The following is a 23,397-nucleotide window of genomic DNA, read 5'->3' as shown; positions in this document are numbered from 1 at the left end:
CCATGAGGCATAAGTTATGCAAGTACAAAAGGTAGATATGCGAGTGTGGTTCACGTATTATTTATAGCTCCCAATATAATTGCTCGAATGATCACACCGATGGTTGTAAAAATCCTCACTAGGCGTTGAATAATCCCAGTTAAATAATCTGATTATTCCTTGTTAACCGCTAGTCCACACCCCATCGACTGACTATCAATTACTACAACACAGATCACACCCAATGTATTTTTGCACATTAGACATTTTCACCTTTTGAGTGAACTTGAACCCTTCAAACCTAACAGTAAATGTTTTGTATATTGCAATAATTTCACATTAGTTCATCTTTGCCAAGATCCTAGTATGATTTTATGCTGCTTTCTTTTATTATGATTTCTGCATTTACTATGATTATTTCTTATAGAAATATGCCACCATATTTTCAGCCCAACAACCTACCAAACATTATCAATCACTTATCATATATTCATATCAAGAACATAATTTCCAAAACCAAAATAAAAAACTTCAAACAGGCTATTTAAAAAAAATTATTTCTTACAAATACCACCTTAATAGGTGTCATGTGTCACAAACGTGAAAAACAAAACACTTGTGTTCATCATAACACATAGCAAAAATCACTGCAACACAAACCTACAACTCCCTTGCAACTGCCGCAACCGTCTTACCTGAAAAACAAAAAAACAAAACAAAACAAAACAAAAAAGTCAGTAATTTTGCACATAACTATAATAAAAATAACATATCAAAATATTGTTTTACCAATTTCCTGCTCCACAAAGTAATCTTGAATAGCAACCATTTTAAACTTGGAACTTTTCAAGCTTCTTATAGCTTCACAAGTAGCAAAAGCACCCGAAACCGTTGTAATAACAGGAATCTTGTAAGCGAGCGCCATTCGCCTCAACTGACGCCCATCAATCTCATCCAAATCGTCGTTAGAACTCGTAATCACCATTAAATTAATTAACCCATTTGCAACCATATCACCCGCATGCGGTTGACCTTCATGCAACTTCAAAACCCGCTCAGCTGGAACCCCATCCATTTCCAAAATATGAGCAGTCCCAGAAGTTGCAACTATCGTAAACCCAAGCTCCAAAAACGCGCTTGCAAGTTTCCCCAAATATGGTTTTGTCATATCGTTTAGGCTAAGGAAAACAGACCCAAAACAGGTAGTTTTTGCCCAGCTGCGATTTGAGACTTTGCGAACACTATTGGGAACTCAGTGTCCACACCCATTACTTCACCCGTGCTACGCATCTCAGGCCCAAGAAACACGTCACATCCTTGAAACTTCTCGAAGGGTAAAACCGCTTCTTTAACTGAAACGTGTTTTGGGATGATTTCGTGTGTGAAACCGAGATCCTTAAGCGGCATTCCCGACATTAGAAGTGATGCATATTTGGCTAACGGGCGTCCAATCGCTTTTGAAACAAATGGAACCGTACGCGAGGCCCGCGGGTTTGCTTCAAGCAAGAAAACTTCTCCCGATCCCGTAATCGCATACTGGCAGTTCATAAGCCCGCATACGTTTAACCGTTTAGCCAATTTTGTGGTCCATGATCGGATCGTTTCAAGGCTAGACTTTGAAACCGTTTTTGTTGGAATCATACACGCAGAATCACCGGAATGAACACCCGCTTGCTCGATATGCTCCATGATTCCACCAATCACCACGTTCCCGTGCAAATCTGCGAGTGAATCGATGTCGATTTCAATCGCGTCCAATAAATACCGGTCAACTAAAACGGGTCGCTCCAGGTCAACCTCAACTGCAGTTTCAAGATAAGTTATCAACTTCTCGTCACTGTACACAATCTCCATGGCCCGACCACCCAAAACATAAGACGGTCTGACAACAACCGGATACCCGATTTCAGATGCAATAGCCAACGCGTCGGCTTCACTTTTAGCAATCCCGCCTTTCAGTTCTTCAATTTGTAACTCTTTTAAAATAGCATTGAACCGTTCCCGATCCTCGGCTGCATCAATGGAGTCAGGTGTTGTGCCCCAAATTTGGACCGGACCGCCGCTAGCCGATGGTGGTTTGTGCTTGTCTAGATAACGTTGGATGGGCAGGGCGAGTTTTAGCGGGATCTGACCACCAAACTGCACGATGATGCCATCAGGTCGTTCGATGTCGATAACGTTAAGTACGTCCTCAACGGTTAAGGGCTTAAAGTAGAGATGGTCACTTGTATCGTAGTCGGTGGATACGGTTTCGGAATTTGAATTCATCATTATAGTTTCAAATCCTGCTTCCTGAAAAAGTTTAATTAAATTTAAAAAATTTAGTAAACAACTGGTAAAAACTAGTTAAAAAAACTTAAATTTCAGTAAAAAAAATTAGTAAAGATTAGTAAAAACTAGTAAAATTTAGTAAAGATTAGTAAATATTAGTAAAAGTCATGAAAAATTAGTAAAGATTAGCAAAAGTCAGTAAAGATTAGTAAAGTTAGTAAATAATTATTATAAAACTGTCAAAACTTGTTAAAGACTTAAAGTTAGTAACAAAATTAGTAAAGATTAGTAAAATTTAGTAAATATTAGTAAACATTAGTAAAAACTAACAACTAAATAAAAAAGAAAAGATTAGTAAAGCTTAGTAAAAAATAGTAAAGCTAGTAAAGATTAATACAAATTATAAAATACTAGTACAAAATAGTAAGGATTGGCAAAAACTAGTAAGAAAATAGTAAAAATTTAAAAAGATTAGTAAAAATAGTAAAAGTTGGTAAAAGAGTTAGTGCAAATTAGTAAAAAACAGTAAGTTAGTGGGCATAGTACAGAGTAAAGAAAATAAGAGTAAACCTGAAGAGCAAATGAAGCATGACAGCAACAATAGTCAAACTCAATCCCTTGACCAATTCGATTGGGCCCACCACCCAAAATCAAAACCTTTTTCGTTTTAGTTGGAGCCGACTCACATTCATAATCATAAGATGAATACATATACGGGGTGTTTGCTTCGAACTCAGCAGCACAAGTATCAACACGTTTGTAAGCCGGAACAACTCCTAAAGTCAACCGTTTGGCCTGAACTTCTTTCTCAGTTGACTTTGTAGCAAACGCAATCTGTTTATCACTAAACCCGCGTTTCTTAACCTCGTAAAACTCATCTTTACTCAACTGAGATAAACTTTTCGCCATTATATACTGTTCAACATCTTCTAATTCTGTTGCGTTAAAAACCATTTGTCAATGAAACTTATTTCATGGATTGCATCCACTTTCATGCCTCGTTTCATTGCAGCATATAGGGCGTGAATACGGTCCGGATTCGGGACCCGCAAACTGTATTTGATTTTTTCCCAGTCCAAATCGAGCTCTTTGATTGGTGCACAGCCCCAACCCGAGTAGCCACATTCAAGTGATCTAACTGCCTTTTGAAAAAGATTCTTGAAATGTGCGTCCAACTGCCATGGATTCACCAACCGACTTCATTTGTGTTGTCAATACCGGTTGAGATCCTGGAAATTTGTCGAATGCAAATCTCGGTCATCATCATCATCGTACTCAGTATATCCCACCAATAGCAATGCTATGGTAAGGTCTGAGGAGGGTAAGATGTAGACAGCCTTACCTCTATCCCATAGGGATAGAGAGGCTGCTTCCGGTGAGACCCCCGGCTCGATAGTAGTTTTGCATCAAGCCTTGGACATAAGGCACATAGCACTCAATCATCAGGGACACCGGCTGATTGGTGCATGTGCCCTTGTCTTTCGGCTATCAACGCCACCACATGATGCCTGATTAACCTTCCGCCACCTTTAACGTTATTTTCACGAGATTGGTAAAATAACGTCAAAATTAGTGCAATTTTACTTTTGCCCACCCGAGGGTTCACACATATATACTTTATATGCGCGCACCGAATGCAAATCTCGGTATCTGAAAAAATATTGTAGATTTATAAAATTAATAGCAAAATAAGTAATTAACCAAAAAAACCATTTTTGTCAAAAAAATAAAATGTAAAAATCTTGTAAAATGAGGGTAAAAATCTCTCAAATTAAGATAAAAGAATAAGTCAGTAACTTTAAATTATCTTAATCTCATTATCCAAAATAATTCCTTGACCAATAAAAAAAATCAGCCACTTAGAAACTGAATTTGTTTATACAAATATTAAAATCTGATAATAAATTTAATAACTCAAGTCCAGACATTCCCTAACATGAGATTAAATATTAATCAATTAACTAATCATAAAGGTCAATAACTAAATTATTACTTTAGAATCACATAGCCAAACGCCAACATTTAACATGAACAAAGAACATAATATAAAGGTCAATGATGGTTCTAACCTATGTGACAACATAATCAATCGACGGCTCAAAACTAGCCGGTGTCTTCATGGTAATATCATTCGGAATCTGATCCAAGGAATACCCAACCGACAGCTTAGCGGCCATTTTAGCAATCGGAAAGCCCGTAGTTTTGAAGCCAAAGCAGACGACCTCGAAACCCGAGGATTCATCTCAATAACCATAACCTCACCATCTGCAGGATTCACTGAAAATTGCACATTCAACCCCAATTTCCCTAATAATCGCAATCGAATAATCACGAAGCCGTTGGTACTCCTTATCAGTCAAAGTTTGTGCGGGCGCAACAGTGATCGAATCACCCGTATGCACACCCATTGGATCAATATTCTCAATTGAACAAATAATAACAACATTATCAGCCAAATCCCTCATAACCTCAAGCTCATATTACTTCCACCCTAATAAAGACTTCTCAACTAACACCTGTGATGTCACACTGGCTGCAAGTCCCGACTTGCAAATCGCCTCGAATTCCTCTTTATTATACGCAATCCCCCCACCCGAGCCACCTAATGTAAAAGCAGGCCTAATAATCAACAGGAACTCACCGATTTCATCGGCAATTCGAAAGCATTCTTCGAGGGTAGTACCAATACCAGATGGGGGCGTTTTGAGCCCGATATTCTTCATTGCTTGTTTAAACAACTCTCTATCTTCAGCTTTCTTAATCGCTTCAAGTTTCGTCCCGATTAACTCCACATTGTACTTATCAAGCACCCCTTTTTCGGCCAAAGCCACCGCAAGATTAAGCGCGGTTTGCCCACCCATCGTGGGCAAAATGGCGTCCGGTCTCTCTTGCGCAATCACCTGCTCGACTAACTCCGGTGTCATGGGCTCGATATACGTCTGGTCAGCCATCTCGGGGTCAGTCATAATAGTTGCAGGGTTGGAATTAATCAGCACAACCTCATAACCATTTTCCCTCAAAGCTTTACACGCCTGAGTACCCGAGTAATCGAACTCACACGCTTGGCCAATGACAATCGGGCCAGCGCCCAAAATCATAATCTTTTTAATGTCAGTTCGCTTACCCACATGGGGCTTTTGATCTTGAGTCGGTTTGGTGGGTGTTTGAGTGGTTTTTGAAGTGCAGGCAATTCGTCGAACACTTGGTGTGCATGTTGCAGGGGTGGAAAATTGATTGGTTATTTTGGAGAATAACGAGAAGGGGTATGATTTGGGTTTGTGGGGAATGAAAGCTGAGGTGTTGGTGGGGGTGATGTCACATGGGCTGAAGCAATGAGCCGCCATAGCCGTGCAGGTTGAACTTGAAGATGATGGTTATATTTATAAATGTTCTGTAACAAATGAAATGAAGGTTAACTTTCTATGAATAATTTAGACAGAATTACAAATTTTGTCCCTTAAAAATAACCAAATTACGGTTCGTTTCTTTTTTTAAGTTTCCTTACAGGCGGTATCCTTTAAACATTTTTTTCCTACACGTTATGTCCTTTACGCTAACTGGGTTAGAAAAACGCAGTTAAATACCCTCACGTGAGGCGCATGTGAGGGCATTTTTGTCTTTTCGCCTGTAATTTGTCTAATATATATTAAAACGATTCTCTCTCTCTCTTCCCATCTCTCTCTCTCTCTCTCTCTCTCTCTCTCTCTCTCTCTCTCCACACCAACACCAACACCAACACCACCACTTCTTCTTAAATCCGGCACCATCTCCTGGAAACAAGCCGATGAGGCCATTCCGCTCCGGCGAGGAAGACGACAACACCATCTCCGGTCTTCTTCTCCGGCGAGGAAGACGGCAGCTTTCATGAAAATCATGACTAACCTGATTTTGACTTTAAGGTCAATTACATGCCTGCATAATTTTACATGAAACAAAAACCTATTAAAGCAGCCAAACAAAACAAACCCGGATCGGAAGAAAATCATCAAAATGATAGATTTTATTATTATTATTGGTTTCTAATATGAATCAATAATATTCATATTCACCATCTAATAATAATAATAATATAAACATCAGATCTACCGGAAACCAGTCATGCGACGAGCCGGAAGACCCAAGACCGTCGCCGGAGATCCGACCGGACCGCCTCCGGGCGAGCCCCGGTACCGCGGCGTCCGTAAGCGTCCCTGGGGACGGTTCGCGGCGGAGATCCGTGACCCGTGGAAGAAAGCCCGTGTTTAGTTAGGTACGTTTGATTCCGCCAAGGACGCCGCACGCGCCTACGACTCCGCCGCACGTGCCCTCCATGGATCCAAAGCCAAGACTAATTTTCCTCCTTTAACAAACGAAACGATTGATGATATGATGATGACGTCAGATCGGCGTCACGGTCACGCCAAGCCCGTGCCGACGATGAGCGGCATGAGCAGCACCGTGGAGTCCGCCACACGGCCGACTGTGAACCCGGTTCATAGATTGAAATTAAAGCCGGTTCAAGTGGATGACGATTGCCATAGTAATTGCGACTCGTCGGAGTCGGTGGTGGATAATTATTACTGTGACGTGGATCTGACGTCATCTTCGTCACGGAAGCCGTTACCGTTTGATCTGAACCTGCCTCCGCCGCCGGTGTCTGATGAGTATGAACTTTGTTCTAGAGAGAGAGAGAAGATGGGAAGAGAGAGAGAATTATTTTAATATATATTAGACAAATTACAGGCGAAAAGACAAAAATGCCCTCACATGCGCCTCACGTGAGGGTATTTAACTGAGTTTTTCTAACCCAGTTAGCGTAAATGACATAACGTGTAGGAAAAAAATGTTTAAAGAATACCGCCTGCAAGGAAACTTAAAAAAGGACACGAACCGTAATTTGGCTTTTTTTAAAAGACAAAATTTGTAATTGGGTCAATAATTTAATATGAGTGTGTGATGGCTAACTTCAAAACCGGTTGGGGGTATCATTAATTGTTCATTGCACATAAAATTAATTGTTTATTACACATAAAATAAAATGCTTTAGGAACGAGAATATATAGAGATTTACAAAGACACGTGTATATCTCATCTCATAATAAAAATACAAGCAACTAAAATAATTTAAATCATCGATGGTCCAGTTTGAAAGTGTTGAACAATGCAATTATGCAAACACCACCCACCGTCACTCATTCCGTAACTCAACCATACCATATCTTTTACTTTTTTATTCCCGTAAGTGAACCGAATAAAGAAAACGAAACCTTGTTTATGTTCGTTCATTTATCTTTTAATTTGCTCATGAACCGCTCATGAATACTAACCGAACGGAAATCTTGTTCGTGTTCAGTCTTAAGGCACTGAACTTGTTATACGAACGGTCCACGAACACAAACGGACATGCACTATTGAAGAAAAAACAACATTCTTAATCCAAAAAATTAGACATAATCATCGTATTTTAGTATAAACCTAAGTACTTGAGATAATAATAATAATCTCCCAATCAGCGGTATTATTCAATAATGTCAACGAGGCACATGTTAGATTTGTTTTAGTTAAAACGACACTTTATAAAACAAGTCATTATCGAAACACACGGAAATTAAACAATAAAATTATTTAAATGTTAGGTTGGTTATTACAAGTAAAATATTATAAAAATATGAAATAAACCTTTTAATTAATTAATATAAGCAAACAAACGTAAACGAACACATTACCGAACGTTCACGAATGCAACCTATATTCATGTTCGTTCATTTCGCTAAACGAACAAAATTTCCTGTTCGTGTTTGTTCATTTATTAAATGAACGAACATAAACGAATTTTCCGCTGAACGGTTTGCAAACTGTACACTGAACGTTCGGTTAGTTTACAGACCTACACACTCATATACACTTGTCATATATTAAATTATTCAAACAAAACTATAGAAATTGATAAAGTTCAACTTCCTTTCATTTGTTACAGAACGAGAATATATAAACTACCTATTTACTCATTTACAAATACACATGTATATCTCATAAAATTACAAAAGACATAGCAGCTAAAATAATTTAGAAAATCCTAAATATCATTTTTTATAATCTTCTAAGTGCTTGCATATATATACAAGACAGGTTAGATTAAACCATTAGGTGTTATCCCTATTTGAAACTTTTTGGTATAACGTAAGTAGCCAAATAAAACCAAACTTGTTTTCCCTACTACCTTTGTTTGGCTTTGGTGAGAATCATTTTCTTTTTACCTCGACTGCTCGGTTTGGGATACTATTTGTGTTCAGCTACTGGGTGATTTTGAGTATTAATGACTTAACAACACGAACATACTCGTAACACGAGATCTACACATTGTGCAGCCCCGAGTGACATGTCTGTTGAGACACTGCCAAGTGTCTTTTTCTCTTCTATCTTAAGCTACAAAATAATAAAATTGGTCATCCACTACATTGCATCTGATACATAACATGTGATGAAAAAATATATACACCAGAAAGAAAAGATACAAGTATTCAGTTCTATAAATTTGACTTGCTAGTCTCTGAAAAAGAAATCAAGAGAAACCTAACACGAATTTCATAGCTGAAGCTTCAACTCCTTATCACACTAGAAATAAAGATGAAAAAAAAAACATCTTGTTTAAAGGCATGTTCTGTGTTATCAAGCCTCAGCAGCAGGTTTGTTGGTAGTTGAAGTAACCGATTTGCCACGTTTGGCTTCATATTGTTTTGACTGCTGCCTTGATGGCATCTTCTGCAAGCATGCTGCAGTGAAGTTTCACAGGTGGAAGTGAAAGGTGTTTCGCAATTTCTCTGCAAAACCATATATCAACTGTAAGCACCAATAACAGTAAATATTAAAAGCAAAAAATATATACATAAAACAGACTGATACTCACGTGTTCTTGATGGTCAGAACTTCTTCCATCTGTTTTCCTTTGACCCATTCAGTAGCTGAAAACAAAAGATTTACATTAAAACAAAAGCTATCATTATGCCAAAAATACATAACAATTCATCAAAATCTTCAACACATAATCAATCTTTAACCTTTAGCACACTTATCAGTTATCAACTTATCATTAAAGAAGAAGGTATTCTGATCAAGCAACATAAACAACCTAATGCTATTTACTATGACCTATGTGCTACAAAAAAGAGCATATGTATGTTCCTTCTAGTTAAAACACTAGCATTTAAACATAATTCCCTTAAAGGCTGAGACATTTTAGAGAAGATTAAGCATGCAATTGAGCAAAAGCACAATAAAATTATGTCAATATATAAAATATAATTCTGTCTAGATTATGCAAACATGTAAGAATAATAGCTTAGAGTTAAGAATTAGAGGTGACCAATAACCGAACCGGTAACAGACGAAACCGAACCAAAATTAACGAACAACCGAATTAACCGAAAAGGGGTAATCGTTATTTTTCTACCATCGGTTAACCGAAAATAACCGCACCGAACCATTCATATTTTCATATATTTCTAGTTTTTATATCTCCGTCATGTATTTCATAATTTATACCACCATTTCATGTATGTATGCCACCATTTAATGTATAAAATATCTCAATTTCATGTATTTATACATTCATTTCATGTATTTATGCTTCCATTTCATGTATTTCTAAGTAAACCTTTTAACCCAAATTTGATTCTAGTTATTAACCGAACCAAACCAAATAAACCAAGAACAGATTGGTTAATTTGGCTGAGGCTATTAACCTAACTAAACCGTACACACCCCTACTTTAGCAAGCATGAGCATCTCTATCTCTCTCTATAATTACACTAAAAAACACTACATTTGCTCCCTCATTTTCAATTAAATAATATTTTTTTATATTTTTATCATTATATTCTCTCTCTCCTACACTCACACTCACTTTCAAAAACATTTAAAAATTAAAGTTTCTCTATCTCCTTCACTCACAACTACTCTATATAATATAGAGAACTCGCTCACAACAACAACAATATGCATAACCTGTTGGGAATGCTCGAAGTATTATTCAACTAAACACATGATTTCCCCAAATCATCAGTAACCAACCCTAAATTCAACCTAAACACGCATCTAACCGTAGGCTTTACCATTAATGTAGCAAAATCAATCATATGTACACAAATCACCTAAATATTAATACAACCAGCGTTAGGGTTTCGAAACCGTAAAACAAACCAACAGAAGAAGACGCAATGGCGGAGCCACATCCAAACGTCTTGAAGCAAGCATCAACAATCTTTCCGGTCTCATCATCAACCTTAATATGAAGCTTCATTACATCTCCGCAAGCTGGAGCACCTACAAGCCATGTGCCGATGGTAGGATCGTTCTTATCAAATGCACCGACGTTACGTGGATTATTGTAATGGTCCACAACCCTCGGATGGTATAACCGACTCGCTGCTGGTGTGGACCGTGATCCAAACCCTAGGATCCTTTTAGCAGTGTGCCTCAACATTTTTCGTGATTATCTGTTAATGATTTGAAGGAAAATGAATTAAATTCGATGTGATATTAGGGTTTAGATTTACGAACGGGTGTGAAATTGGGGGGAAGAAATTGTAACCCTCACCGTTAATGAACGCGGGATTTGAATAAACTCGGGGCAAGTACTTGATGGGCTTTTTGGCCCAATTAGAGTTTCATAAAACGGGTTTTGGGCTAAACCGGATCAGGCTTAAAACTAGGATTTGGATTATTGGATTCCGTATGGGTATAATTGGTTTATCAAAATATCGGTTAACAACCTAACTGGTTATTGGTTTAGTTTAACCCGGTTTCGACCCCAAACACAACTTACAACTTTCTTCGGACCGTGCTCTCCAAAAACAACTCTTCTCAAAATATGCTGAGTTGGAATCTCATTCTAATTGTAACTAAGGATTCTGGTTTGATAAGGGATTGAGTGGCATTGCTTCTTCGACCTGAACCAAAGAATTCCTTAGATATGATGCAAACTCCTACATTCAAATAAAATTCCAGCTAGAAACATACAAGTATTGTAATGCGTCTCTCCGTGGGGTATGGATTTCCAATCCTAGCAGGAAAGGAATGTAGTCTCAAGCCGAGGATTGGATCGAATTGAAACGACACCCAAACAGATTTTTCTGTGTTACTTTAGATTGGATACTCATCTCGGATACCAAACCCGTTTGAATATTTAGTGATTCACCTCTTACAAGTTATTGCTTTTTTTTTTCTAATTCTTACGTATTTAAATACATTATAAATGAGAAAATTATGATTTGAGTAGTTGAAAATTCACGTATTAAGTATTATAAATCACTTGTAATTAAATATAAGTTTTAGTAACCTGGTTAACTTTTTATAAGGTGGTTAAGAAACAATTTTTTGTTTTTATAAGGTGAAGGTTAACATCTTAGCCATATGAACAAGTAAAAGTTATATAATTAAATGTGATAATTACCAAGTGTTGAATTGTTTCCTTACGCCAAAATTACAAGAAATGCTTTTTGAACATATTTATTTTGTTTTGGATATGAATAATTATACATTTGATGTCGATGACTGTCGATATGAAGTGGCATAACAGGTGCATTTAGAGGTGTACAAAACCGGGTTTTCCCAAACAGGTTCGGTTTTGAAAAAAAAAAGTCAAACCCGTTTGAAGAAAGTCCGCACTCAGGTTTGACTGGTTTGAAACTGGGTTTTGCGCTATTAGTCTATTACCAACACCAAATGTGGTTATAAAACTACATCTAATGTTCAAAAGAAACACTCCATCATAAACAATCCCCAAAACATATCATCCTTCAACTTCAGTAACCAAGATTCCATTTCGATTCATAAACACTTGACAAAACACTTGTTCACCACTCATTTCAACACATCAAAACATGTACACTTTCGGTCCTCGTTACTTGACAAACAGGACAATTTTCCACCAACATTTCGCAATCTTTACACAAACACAAGTGCCTGCAAGGCATTAACAAAACACAAACTTCTTTACCATTGCACGCTTTGCAACTTAACCGCTTCATACCATCATTTACATTTGTATGAGAAGCAGCATCATCTACCTCGCTATCACCATACCCTTCTTGTTGCTCCACATGCTTTGTTGTCATAATTTGTTGAAGATTGTTTTTTAGAGCATTCACTAATGACTCATTGTAATTTGCTATGTAATGCCAGGCTTGAGCTTCCATAGAAACTTGCTTTATTTTCAACTCTAATTCCATGTTTCTTCGGTTCATGGTCACTATTTCAACATCTTTTTCATTCAACTTCTTTCTTACTTCCGTCTCCAATCTATTTATCAACAAAGCAGTATGCTTTTGATTCAATTCTCTTACACCCTTCATCATACTTTCTTCCTGAAAACAACCAAATTCCCATGTTATCATATAAATAATATGAACCAATGAATAAAAGCGCGGTTTACCTGAACTTTAATATAATGATCAAGGAGTTTATTCTGGCAATCCATTTCGAGTTGGATGCTATTGATGAGCAAATGAGTGATCGAAGAGTTGTGTTCATATTCCCCATAGGATAACTTCAAGCCAGTTGATACATGGTTCTGATTCATGGCGGTTGTAACGAAACCTGCATCATCTTGACACAAGTTGTTTAAAGATCTTTGAAGCTTTTGCTGAGTGAACACTGGTCCAACCTCACGCCCCCTCTTGATGGACCGACTTGCAGTCGTTGCAGTATCGGTTCCCACAAAGTTTGCGTTGTCGATTGTACAACCAATTGGAACTATAAGCAATCAAAGATATAGGAAAACTGATTATTATTCTGATCCATATCATATGCAGCAAACAAAATGAAAATGTTGAATAATGGAAGTAGGGATGAGATTGGTACCGTACCGATCGGTACCAGTACCATTGAAAATATTGAATGGCACCGACACTGAAAACATGAAAAGGCGAATACCGATACCAATATCCCTAAATGGATGTATGAAACTCACATTTGTCAAATAGCTGAAACTGAGGCAATGCAGTGAGATCATACTGTGAGTGGTGTTCTTGAGGATATCCAGAATTGCCAATTGTAACACCACCAAACATCTTACAGTTTCCACAGATGAAATATAAATCTAAAAAACCTAAATCAATTTAGCAATCGGATGAGAATTAACCTAAAATTCAATCGGAATACACGCATACGTATTAGCAATCCAATCGTCTTCAATTAATAATAAGTAAAGAGATAAATAAATAAAAAAGAATAGAATTAGATGGGTGGAATACCTTTGAAATAGCAAGGGTGAGAATGATTTAGGTGAGAGGAAGTGGGTGATGGTAATGATAAAGAGGGAGCTTGTTGAACAATTCTTGTTTCATTTTCATTGTTTTGTTGGTTGTTTTTCTCGCCTTGCTTGGATTTGGTTTTCCCACCAGTAATAGTAATAATAATTTATTATTATTATTGTTGTTGTTGAATACGGTTACCGACCGTGCGGACTGCAACAGCAGGGTCCATAATTTGACTATTCGTTGGTTTGCAATTGCATCTTCTGGTCAATCTTTTCGTTGTTTTGCGGGTTTTGGGCGTACTAGTATTTATTAACGCACATCCCCAACAAACAACTCCCACCTTTCATCATCATCATCATCATCATCATCATCTTCATCTTCATCTTCTTCCTCGTTCTTTCTTGTTTTTCTCGCTCCTTTTTTTTACAATTTTCTTTTCATTTTATGTCTTGTTATTCGGGTTTTTTACTTTTATTTTATTCTTTTTTTTATCGGCCAACGAATAGAAAAATGTCTAGTTATTTCTTGTGGGGTGACCTAATATTAAAAGGCGTCAGCTCGCCCAACCCAGCGTACAGTTCCAAGGAAAACCCACTCGCCCAAAAGTCTACTTGTGGTAAAATCTAGACGCCCTCAGGATGAACTAGATATAGCAAAGATCTCAGTTTTCCTTCGTTGAGCTACCAATATCCCCACCAAACTATTGTTTGTAAAGACTGAACCTGGGTCTTCATTGAAAAACTTAAACTTCATACCAATATACCACATCATAAAATATTTTATACTTTTATTTCATATTCAAAATTGATCAGAAAACAGTTAAACTATTTTTAGAAAGTACCACAAAAGTTAAAAAAAAACAAATATTATCCACACTTGACATATATTCTAGTGTTTTTGATATATGAATTTTATAAAATGCTTTTACGTAGTGTATGGAAGATAATTATTGTTTAATATATCATCTTATTATGATGTTATTACATTTAAATCAGTAGGTATATGTATTTATATGGTTCTGAACTTCTCGTAGCTCTCTACTTAAAGACGGATTGTATATTGAGCATCACCTTACATGCACGCGTAATTCAATACACAACCAACTTAAGTGAATGGCCGTAATTATTAGATGTAGGGTATGCTTGGCAAAACTAGCTGGAAGCTGGTAACTGGTAGCTGGAAGCTGTAGTTTTTAGATATATTTAGGTGTTTGGCAAAATAGCTGAAGCTTTTAATAAAATATATAAAATGACCAAAATGGGCATAGCTAAAAAACAATAATATTAAATATACTTATTTTGGAAGGTTATTTAAGTAATTAAAATACTAAAAGCTTGTAACTCTTTCTAAACGCTACTAGTTGGAGCTTTAAGCTTTTTCTCATGGCCTAAAAGCTTCAAGCTCCTTTAACCAAACAAGACTTTTAATTAAGTATGAGTTTTTTCTTAAAAGCTTGAAGTTTGAAGCTTGAAGCCCCTAAAAACTTCTAAAAGCTCATTGCCAAACATACCCGTAGTGAGCGAGGAATATATGGATTTTTTGTAAGTTACATAAACGTCTTATAGTCCCTTGTATAGGGATTTTATACGGTATAAATGTTTAGTTGGAAATTATGATGAAAAAAGAAATATTTGTATCTAAATCGTCTATTGCTCAGACTGTGATATATAAGACAATGATATATAAGAAAATACGTACTAGTATTATGACCACTCTTCCTTTTTCACAGCTTTCGACAACACTATGCATACGTACTTGTATAATTCTCTACTTAAAGTTAGTTAAGTATCAGGAATCAAGGATTATTAATTACTAAACAAATATATCATATTTGAACAAATATAATTATTTGCTTTATGTATCCTAAATAGCTTTCTTTTCCTCACTACTCAAAGCAATGAAACAACACGTTTTGAAACAATAACTTTCTTTCCCTCAATACTCAAAAGTAATGGAATGGCTACAAGATGATTTTTTTGTCTGTTTACTAATAATAACTCTTAAAACTAAATATATTTAGACAGCTTGTGGCCCTAGAAGGAAAAAAAAATGCTAGTAAATGTTTTTTCGGAAATAGAAATGGCCGAGGGATGTAATTTCACGATAACGTTGATGTTGATTTAGGAGGTGTTTGGGATTGCTTATTTTCATCAATTTATAGCTTATTAACTTTTTGAAAAATAATAAAGTATTTGGAATTGCTTTTTATAAAAGAAAGAATAGCTTATTAACTTATTGAAAAGTGATAAGTAGTTTCCATAAGGAATCTCATACATCCCCTTAGAAGTGGATGGATTAGTCGTTCTAACTTATTACTTAATCCTATGTATTTTAAAATGATTATAGTCTTTCTACTATTATTATAATATTTCCGTAGTTTACGAAAAAGATTTTTAGAGGGGAAGAAAAAGAGGGGTGAATGATAACGGCTAATGGGTTGGTTGTCAGGCTTTAAATGAACAAATGGAGTTTGACCACCACCTTACTCTATGCATCTTTTTTTTAATTTTTATCGTGGGTCCGAACCCAGGCCTTGCCTTCGGCTTGTCTCCCGCCTTCACGTTTACTTTTACTCGTTTTCCAACCCACTCGCTCACGACTCGGACCCTCCCCATTTTCTCTTCTCGGCTTGCTCCTTCAACCCAATTGCCTTTTATGTTTCCACATGTTCACACTTTTCATTAAAAGTCCTATAAAATTAATTCATTTCTTACCCACTAATCTAGGAAAGGGTTTCAAAACCCGACCCGAAAAAATACACCGAACCCGATTGACCCAAGCCCAAACAAGGCAGATTCGGGTTAACCCAATTATGGGTTTAACACTTGGGTCCAACTTTTTACGGGTTTCATTTTCTATGACTATGCATGTTCCTTATAGACGACTACGTCTACGTGTTCTTCCATTACTCAACGACCGATTAAAATAGGCAATGGATTGGTATACATAATCGACTTCTCATGTAGCGATACAAAGAGATTAACATGGATCATTGTTACACCTTAGTCAAATCTCAAATCGGTCGTGCATAGAAGAGACTCTTGGTTTATAAGGAAATGTCCTGCCTCTTAATCTATCTAGCGTTCTCGATTAACATTAGGCCTAAAGCAACTAAATCTAATAAGCAAAGTGGATTATATTGGTGGTAATAGAGTCGAATGATCTAATCGTATCAAACACCCTTGCCGATACTTGTCACATTACTACCATCCATCGTCACTAGCATCAATAAAGCTAACTATAACGCGTGAACTCATTTCGACACATTTCCCCCCCCCCCCCCCTAAAATGTCTATTAAACCCATTTTGGTCGGAAACACTTTTGACTCAAACCAAATTGACACCTCCAAACTCGAACATAGTTTGACCCGTTACCCAACCTGACCCGACTCGCAATTTTTCCCAACTTGTTTTTTGTGTGCATATACAATTATTTTTATGATGTGGTGTACCGGGCAAATCAGCCTAAAAGGTTGGTTAGCGTTTCCAATTCTTTTCTCACTTAATCAAACACATCCAATTATTAATTTCTGTATATATACTTTTAGTAATTAAAGTTAAGTACTTGTGGAGCTAGTCTGGTACACTGCACAAAACATATGAGCTGATTACCAAACTGTTTGTCCTTCCTACAATATACACTTGATAGAGCTATTTAGTTTTCATCCCATGTGTAGTGTTCCTTTCATTGACTCCATTTTCGGGAATTTAGCTCCCGGTTTACCCATCTTATACGAAATAAAGATACCGAACATTCATGTTATAAATTTGTGAAACAATCGCGCCATTTGCATCACAGACCTCTTTGTGTTCATCTCATCTTTGAGTACTAGCATTCATGTTATTCACCATGGAAACTAAAGGTATGCAACTATCCTGTTATATGTTTCTCATCATTGATCAAAATTTCAAATTTTGAAATATTTATAAGCTTGCTTCTGTAAATTCTGTTTTCGATCTAAATTTGGAAAGTGAGATTGCGAACAAAGTTGTTGAAATTGCGGTTCGAACTGAAAATTTCATGAATGTTGCATGAGTTTGTTTTGTTTTGGGAGACTTTAAATTTACAAAGAAAGTTTTGATGGGTTGATCAAAAGAATTAAGAGTAAGCAGGTGTCGCGTCCTGGTTGTCGAACTATGGTTTTATGATGCGCATGGGTTCCGGGTCACCTGATTTTGGTGGTGGTTTGGGTAAGAAAATGAATAAATAAATATATGAAACAAATGATGGTATGATAGAAAATTGGTTCAAAATTCAGAATTTGTGGTGTTATTTGCATTTTAGGTTCATGCATTATGTGTTTTCTATATGTATAAACTAAAGATCACGCTAATCTTCACTTTGCATGCAAATGAGATGATCCACTGAATCCATGTGGCCCCCACAACTCATGCAGAAGTACATGTACTATGAAAGTTCATTTCTTTCCCTTTAATTGGTGTCACATTTTTAAGGCTAGTTTTACAGCAACTAATACTTGGTTAACCATAATAACATGAAATCATTAAACCCTCATGTTCTGTGAGCTCGCCCGAGTATACTGGTTCATCTTTAACGTTTAATATTCGTCTCACCTACATTTTAACCTTTTAAGGTTAAAAATCATTATATATATAAAAACGTAACATAGTGTATAGTAGTATATGTATAGTACAACCATAGTGTATAGTAGTATATGATGGATCTGTGTTTTAGTAGCCTTTGTTAAGTATTTATAGACTTTAGTTGGTTTAGTTATATTTAATGTAACATTTTTAAATGATATGGGTTGGGCTTTATAAGCCCATTCCTATGGTTATGGTAGCCCAAAGTTATTTTGTACTAATAATACCATTTAAATTGACTTTTTTTCTTTAACAAATTATGAATGATTGAAAAAAACTACAAAATGACAAATACTCACTAGTCATGGGCTTTGACTTTTGATACTACAAATCACCTTCCATTTGTTGTCCTAACAAGCAATTTATCGTCTTAACAAGAAGTACAAAACTACTTGTCGGCTATTAGCCTATTAAGAATGAGTGATTGTTGTTCTTTAGCCCTTACTATTCAACCCAACAACAATTTATGTTTGATGTTGGACTCGAGCCAAGCCTATATAAAGTCGACCCAATCTTTATATATCGAGTTCGATTCGATTAGGTGCGCAAGACTAGACAAACATATTATTCAAATACATATAATAGATATTATAAAGTTTTAAAGCATTTTAAAAGTAAATTGAATAGGAAAATAAAGTGATAGTTGAAAATAAAAGTACATTTATATGTAAATGATGATAGCATGTCATAATCGCACCAAACAATGATTAAAGATGGATTATTATGTGATCAATCAATTAAGCACAAGACTTTTGTGTATAAGTTACCGTGTTTTCCTTCCACTTAGAAAAGTTTGAACTTATATTTGGAGTCATAGAAGTTTATATTTAATAATTGTGTCCCTTCTTTTGATTTTTACTGAAGTACTTTAACATATCCTCTGATTTTAGATAATTATTGAACTTAAAAATGATTGACTGTTTATGTTGGAGTCAAAGGAGTCATGATTCTAGACCCTTGACTCTTCTTGATCTCTACATTGCTCCTTGATTGACTGCACTAGGACTTGACACTTAGTAAACATGGAAGGAGCCAAAGCAAATTAGTCCTTTACTAGATTTTAAATGAATGATGTAAAACGAATATGTTTGTTAAAATCCGATATGCATGGCTATACGTTTCCGTTTTATATCACTTTTGTACCCCGATTGGATAATCGAAATTATATTTTGAACAATTTTATATAATTTTTTTTTTTAATTTTGCTAGAAACCCCTAGATAATAGTAATAACAATCCAAACTAAATCTATCATAATATATTTAGTAATTACATTGGAGATTATTTAGCCTTGAAAATGTGCTATAAAAGAAATGTTAGTAAGTCCCTAAATAATAGGCAAAGGGGGTGTTTGTAATACAGAAAATTGTATTGCTAGTGTATAAAAGAGGTTAGATTTATAAGAAATGCATGAAGGCAAATATCATTAACATGCTTTTGTGCACTTTGGTTGTAAATGAGATGAGAAATAAATAATTGTGTCGAGTAAAAATCGTGTCATAACGTATGATTTATGAGAAAAGTTTCTAATATACAAATCGAACTATATTGATCAGTACAAAGAGTCACATTTTTTCACATCTAATCTAATTTTTTCTTTTTAAGTCTTATGTAAACTATACAACAAAAGTTTTGCATTATAATTAACTTTGTTAGATTTACAAAAACAAGATATGGGCTACACCAGCATATCAAAATCCAACACAAAAATCAAAAGCATTCATATGGTGGACCCCTCACACTAACTTCACTTTCATAGAAGACCTCAGATGACAAACACACCTCTATGCAAAAGATAAAATAATTGCATGGGAGAAGCATATATTTTTCTTGAGATTATGACATAATAAGACCACACAAAACAGAGCTCTCTGTTCCCCAAAATATGCCCATATAAAACACCTTGAAAGCATAAGAAAGCTTATGCTCCAAGCACATCCATTTATCATTTATTTTATTATTTTTCAAAATTTTTAAAGTGGGTATATTTTACACTTTTTAAATTGATATAAATACAAAAAATTATCTGAACCAAAGAAGCAAAGCATCTCATCTGTTGTTCTTGCACATCTTCTTCCTTTCTCCTGTAAGTTTCTCAACTTACCTTTGCTTGTAGTTACAACTTGACATCTTTCTATCCTCTTCCAATATTTTTCTCTTAGTTTATTCAAATCTTTTAATGCAAATTCAGTTTTAAAGTTTGGAATCTTGTCTTATACTAATGCCTCATTTCACCATTAATATCGAAGCTGCAAAAGCTTGAATTTTTTTGTCTTTCTTGAACACCCTTCATTGCTATATACCACATGATCATCAATTCATCATCATCTCCATTGATGAATTTGATCATTATTATTGTTAAAGTTTACCACTTTCCATAAATTAACTCACTTTAATAGTTGAAACTTCAATAATTTCTTTGATAACCAACCAAAAATGGATTTGTTAACAGGGTCAAAGCATACGTGGCAGCCTGTGATGGGAGCTGATACAACCACCTCAAGTTACTGGTTAAACTGGAGAGTGTTTTTATGTTGTGTATGGATCTTGACAGCAATGGGTGTGGCTTCATATCTCATAACAAAGTATGAAAGACCCTTGAATCAAAAATCAAGAAACAGAAGTGATGAGTATGATGAACATGATGAAGATGATGGTGATGATTATGGTGGAGTGTTGTATGATGATGAAGTTTGGAAGCCATGTTTGAAAGGAATACATCCAGCTTGGTTGATGGCTTATAGAATATTTGCTTTTTTTGTGCTCTTGATTTTAATTATCCTAAATGCTATTGTTGATGGAGGTAGCATATTTTATTACTACACACAGTAAGTTTCATCTTTTTTTTTTCATGCATATATTCATCATGAATTGTTGAAATAATAAATCTTGATTTTCTGCTTGGTTTTCAAGAATCTTTGGTGGGAATTAGATTCTTTCTATATCCAAGAAAGCTGCAAGTTTAAACAATTTACCAATTTACCCATGTCACTAATACAAAGTTACTGAATAGTTTATATGAATTTGATAGCTTTTTGAAAGTTAAAATAACAGAAGTGGCTTTATTCTGATTCTTGAATTTCATGATTTTTTTTAACTTTATGTTTATGAAATTTACTTTGTGTTCTTTTGGGTGGTGATTACAGGTGGACTTTTACATTGATTACCATATATTTTGGGGTATGCTTCTCTTTATCTTTCTTTAATAAAGCTGTTATTTTTATATATATTTTTTATTTTTTTATATAAATTTATTTTTTTGAATTTATGTTCTTGGTGTATTTCGTCGTACAGATTGGATCATTGTTGTCGATTTACGGATGCAGCCAGTATCACAACAAAGTTGGTGGTGACAGAAGTGAAGAACAAGATGAGGAACAACAAGCTGAAATTACCAATTTGCCCAATGCTGCGAAATACGCAGGCCCTAAAGATAGTATGCATCCTCGCCAAGTTGCTGGCTTTTGGGGATATGTTTTTCAGATCATGTTTCAGGTAAAAATCCCAGAAAAATAAATAAAAAAGAATCTAACCAAAAATGGAAGCATTAATGATAATGTTTTGTTCGTTTAGATGCAAGCAGGTGCAGTTGTGCTTACAGACTGTGTTTTCTGGTTTATCATAGTACCATTTCTTGCCATCAAAGATTATAATATGAATTTTGTAAGTTTTATCAAGTGTTCAACTCTTTCAGTCTTTTGTTTAATTGATTAAAATCGTGTTTTCTCGAGTTTATAGTTTTGATTTTGTTCTCGGATATTATGTTATGCAGTTTATTATTAACATGCACTCGATCAATGCTGTCTTTTTGCTTGGTGACACTGCCTTGAACAGCTTGGTAAGTTCATCATCTAACTGTTTTCGGGTTCGGGTGTTACATATTTTTATTTACATTTTATGACTCTTATAAAATGTTGTAAATTTCAGCGATTCCCATGGTTTCGAATTGCATATTTTGTTCTTTGGACGTGCGTTTTTGTTGTCTTCCAGTGGGTCGTTCATGCCTGCATAGCACTTTGGTAAGTCATATGACATTTTTGTTTGTAAAAGAAAAAAGTTAAGATTATTTTGGCAAAATCGTTGGTAGATGCCCGTTTTGGTGATCTTTCCTAATAACTATCCTAATAATCAAACTCGATTTGTAATAATAACTAACAAACATAATTAAAGAAACTCCACTAATAATTTTTAAACGATATGCATAGATGCTAGAACACATAGTGAATTTGTTGTGTATGTTTTCATCACTAATATATGACGATAATCTTTTAACAGGTGGCCTTATCCGTTTCTTGATCTAGCATCATCATTCTCTCCATTATGGTATGTTTAATGTTCTTGCACAAGAACACACGGTGAAGGTGTACGTTGTGTGTATTTTCATCAAATAACTTGCTTTCTAAATCTTTAATATATGCATATGCAGGTACTTATCAGTGGCATTATTGCACATACCATGTTATGGACTTTTTGTTCTAGTGATAAAACTGAAGCATTTTCTCTTGTTAAAATGGTTCCCTGATTCGACTCGATACGTTCTATGATGCACGCGAGTCTTAAAGCAGGTTCAAAGGGGCCGACGATGGCTACATACCCTAGAGATTGACTGAAACCGAGATTTTCTTGTGAAACTGATAAGCTTGTTAGAAGAATGTTAATAGCATTGCTAGAAAGTTTGGAATATATCTGTTTGCTGTAAACTGTAACGAGCTTAGAGCGTTATAAAAGGCATGTTTCTTGATTGGTTTTGCTTTTATATCGACTGATGCTTTATGCTTTATAACATGTATATTGGATCTGCAGATAATATATGGGTGGTCAAAGATATTGAAACAGATTTGGCCACTTTACACTTTTGTGACCCATCTATTTTTGAGCCAATAACACGTTCAAATGGTTAAAACCCACATTCCACCATGTTAAAAGTCAAATTTGAAGCATTAATTAGTGAAAACTGTAACCTCTACACATCACAACAAGATATGAGCCACAATTTTTACTTTTTAATAAATGGTGAAAATCAAGTATATTATACTCAGGGACCAATCATACCGTATATTTTGTTAATTCGTCTCTCTAGAAGGTGTGTGCATTTGCCAAGTGAGTTAGCCCAATGTAAACTTTAAACACGTAAATAGATTTTATAAAAAAAATCTATGTTAGAAACCGGGGTTTATGCTGTAAATAATAATATTTAGGGGAAAAGAATAATGAAACTTTAGGTGTGACGGTGAGATTGGGAACGCCGCACACTCCCACCATCGCATGATAGAGGCATGACATAATATATTAAATGTTATTACCAA

General features: G+C 35.4%; 3 protein-coding genes and 2 pseudogenes across 4 annotated transcripts; 2 read left to right on the top strand and 3 right to left on the bottom strand.

Moving 5' to 3' along the window:
- Window positions 1-482: 482 nt before the first annotated feature.
- LOC143619663 (carbamoyl phosphate synthase arginine-specific large chain, chloroplastic-like) lies at window positions 483-5,594 on the bottom strand (annotated as a pseudogene). Its single transcript, XR_013151217.1, has 4 exons — window positions 4,318-5,594; window positions 2,821-3,508; window positions 769-2,271; window positions 483-674 (listed from the first exon to the last, which is right to left on the bottom strand). The product of XR_013151217.1 is annotated as a carbamoyl phosphate synthase arginine-specific large chain, chloroplastic-like (transcript).
- A 650-nt stretch (window positions 5,595-6,244) lies between these two features.
- On the top strand, window positions 6,245-6,951 carry LOC143619509 (ethylene-responsive transcription factor 3-like; annotated as a pseudogene).
- A 1,935-nt stretch (window positions 6,952-8,886) lies between these two features.
- On the bottom strand, window positions 8,887-10,778 carry LOC143619584 (iron-sulfur cluster assembly protein 1-like). The gene is made up of 3 exons (XM_077091474.1): window positions 10,429-10,778; window positions 9,137-9,191; window positions 8,887-9,050 (listed from the first exon to the last, which is right to left on the bottom strand). Exons 1-3 carry the CDS (start codon window positions 10,709-10,711, stop codon window positions 8,957-8,959), a joined length of 432 nt encoding a protein of 143 aa, XP_076947589.1. The 5' UTR covers window positions 10,712-10,778; the 3' UTR covers window positions 8,887-8,956.
- Window positions 10,779-11,709: 931 nt separating this feature from the next.
- Window positions 11,710-13,298, bottom strand: LOC143619583 (BOI-related E3 ubiquitin-protein ligase 1-like). Its single transcript, XM_077091473.1, has 3 exons — window positions 13,199-13,298; window positions 12,662-12,981; window positions 11,710-12,593 (listed from the first exon to the last, which is right to left on the bottom strand). Exons 1-3 carry the CDS (start codon window positions 13,296-13,298, stop codon window positions 12,096-12,098), a joined length of 918 nt encoding a protein of 305 aa, XP_076947588.1. The 3' UTR covers window positions 11,710-12,095.
- Window positions 13,299-16,909: 3,611 nt separating this feature from the next.
- On the top strand, window positions 16,910-22,832 carry LOC143619582 (uncharacterized). Its single transcript, XM_077091472.1, has 9 exons — window positions 16,910-17,350; window positions 20,544-20,919; window positions 21,238-21,271; window positions 21,386-21,586; window positions 21,665-21,754; window positions 21,864-21,929; window positions 22,019-22,110; window positions 22,367-22,414; window positions 22,518-22,832. The coding sequence occupies exons 1-9, from the start codon at window positions 17,326-17,328 to the stop codon at window positions 22,633-22,635; spliced, it is 1,050 nt and encodes a 349-aa protein (XP_076947587.1). The 5' UTR covers window positions 16,910-17,325; the 3' UTR covers window positions 22,636-22,832.
- The last annotated feature ends 565 nt before the right edge of the window (window positions 22,833-23,397 follow it).

Source organism: Bidens hawaiensis, unplaced genomic scaffold, assembly GCF_021521415.1.
Source record: "Bidens hawaiensis isolate Kalapana, Puna unplaced genomic scaffold, B.hawaiensis_p1.1 tig00002477_1, whole genome shotgun sequence".
Taxonomy (NCBI): Eukaryota; Viridiplantae; Streptophyta; class Magnoliopsida; order Asterales; family Asteraceae; genus Bidens; species Bidens hawaiensis.
This window is presented reverse-complemented; position numbering and strand designations above follow the sequence as displayed.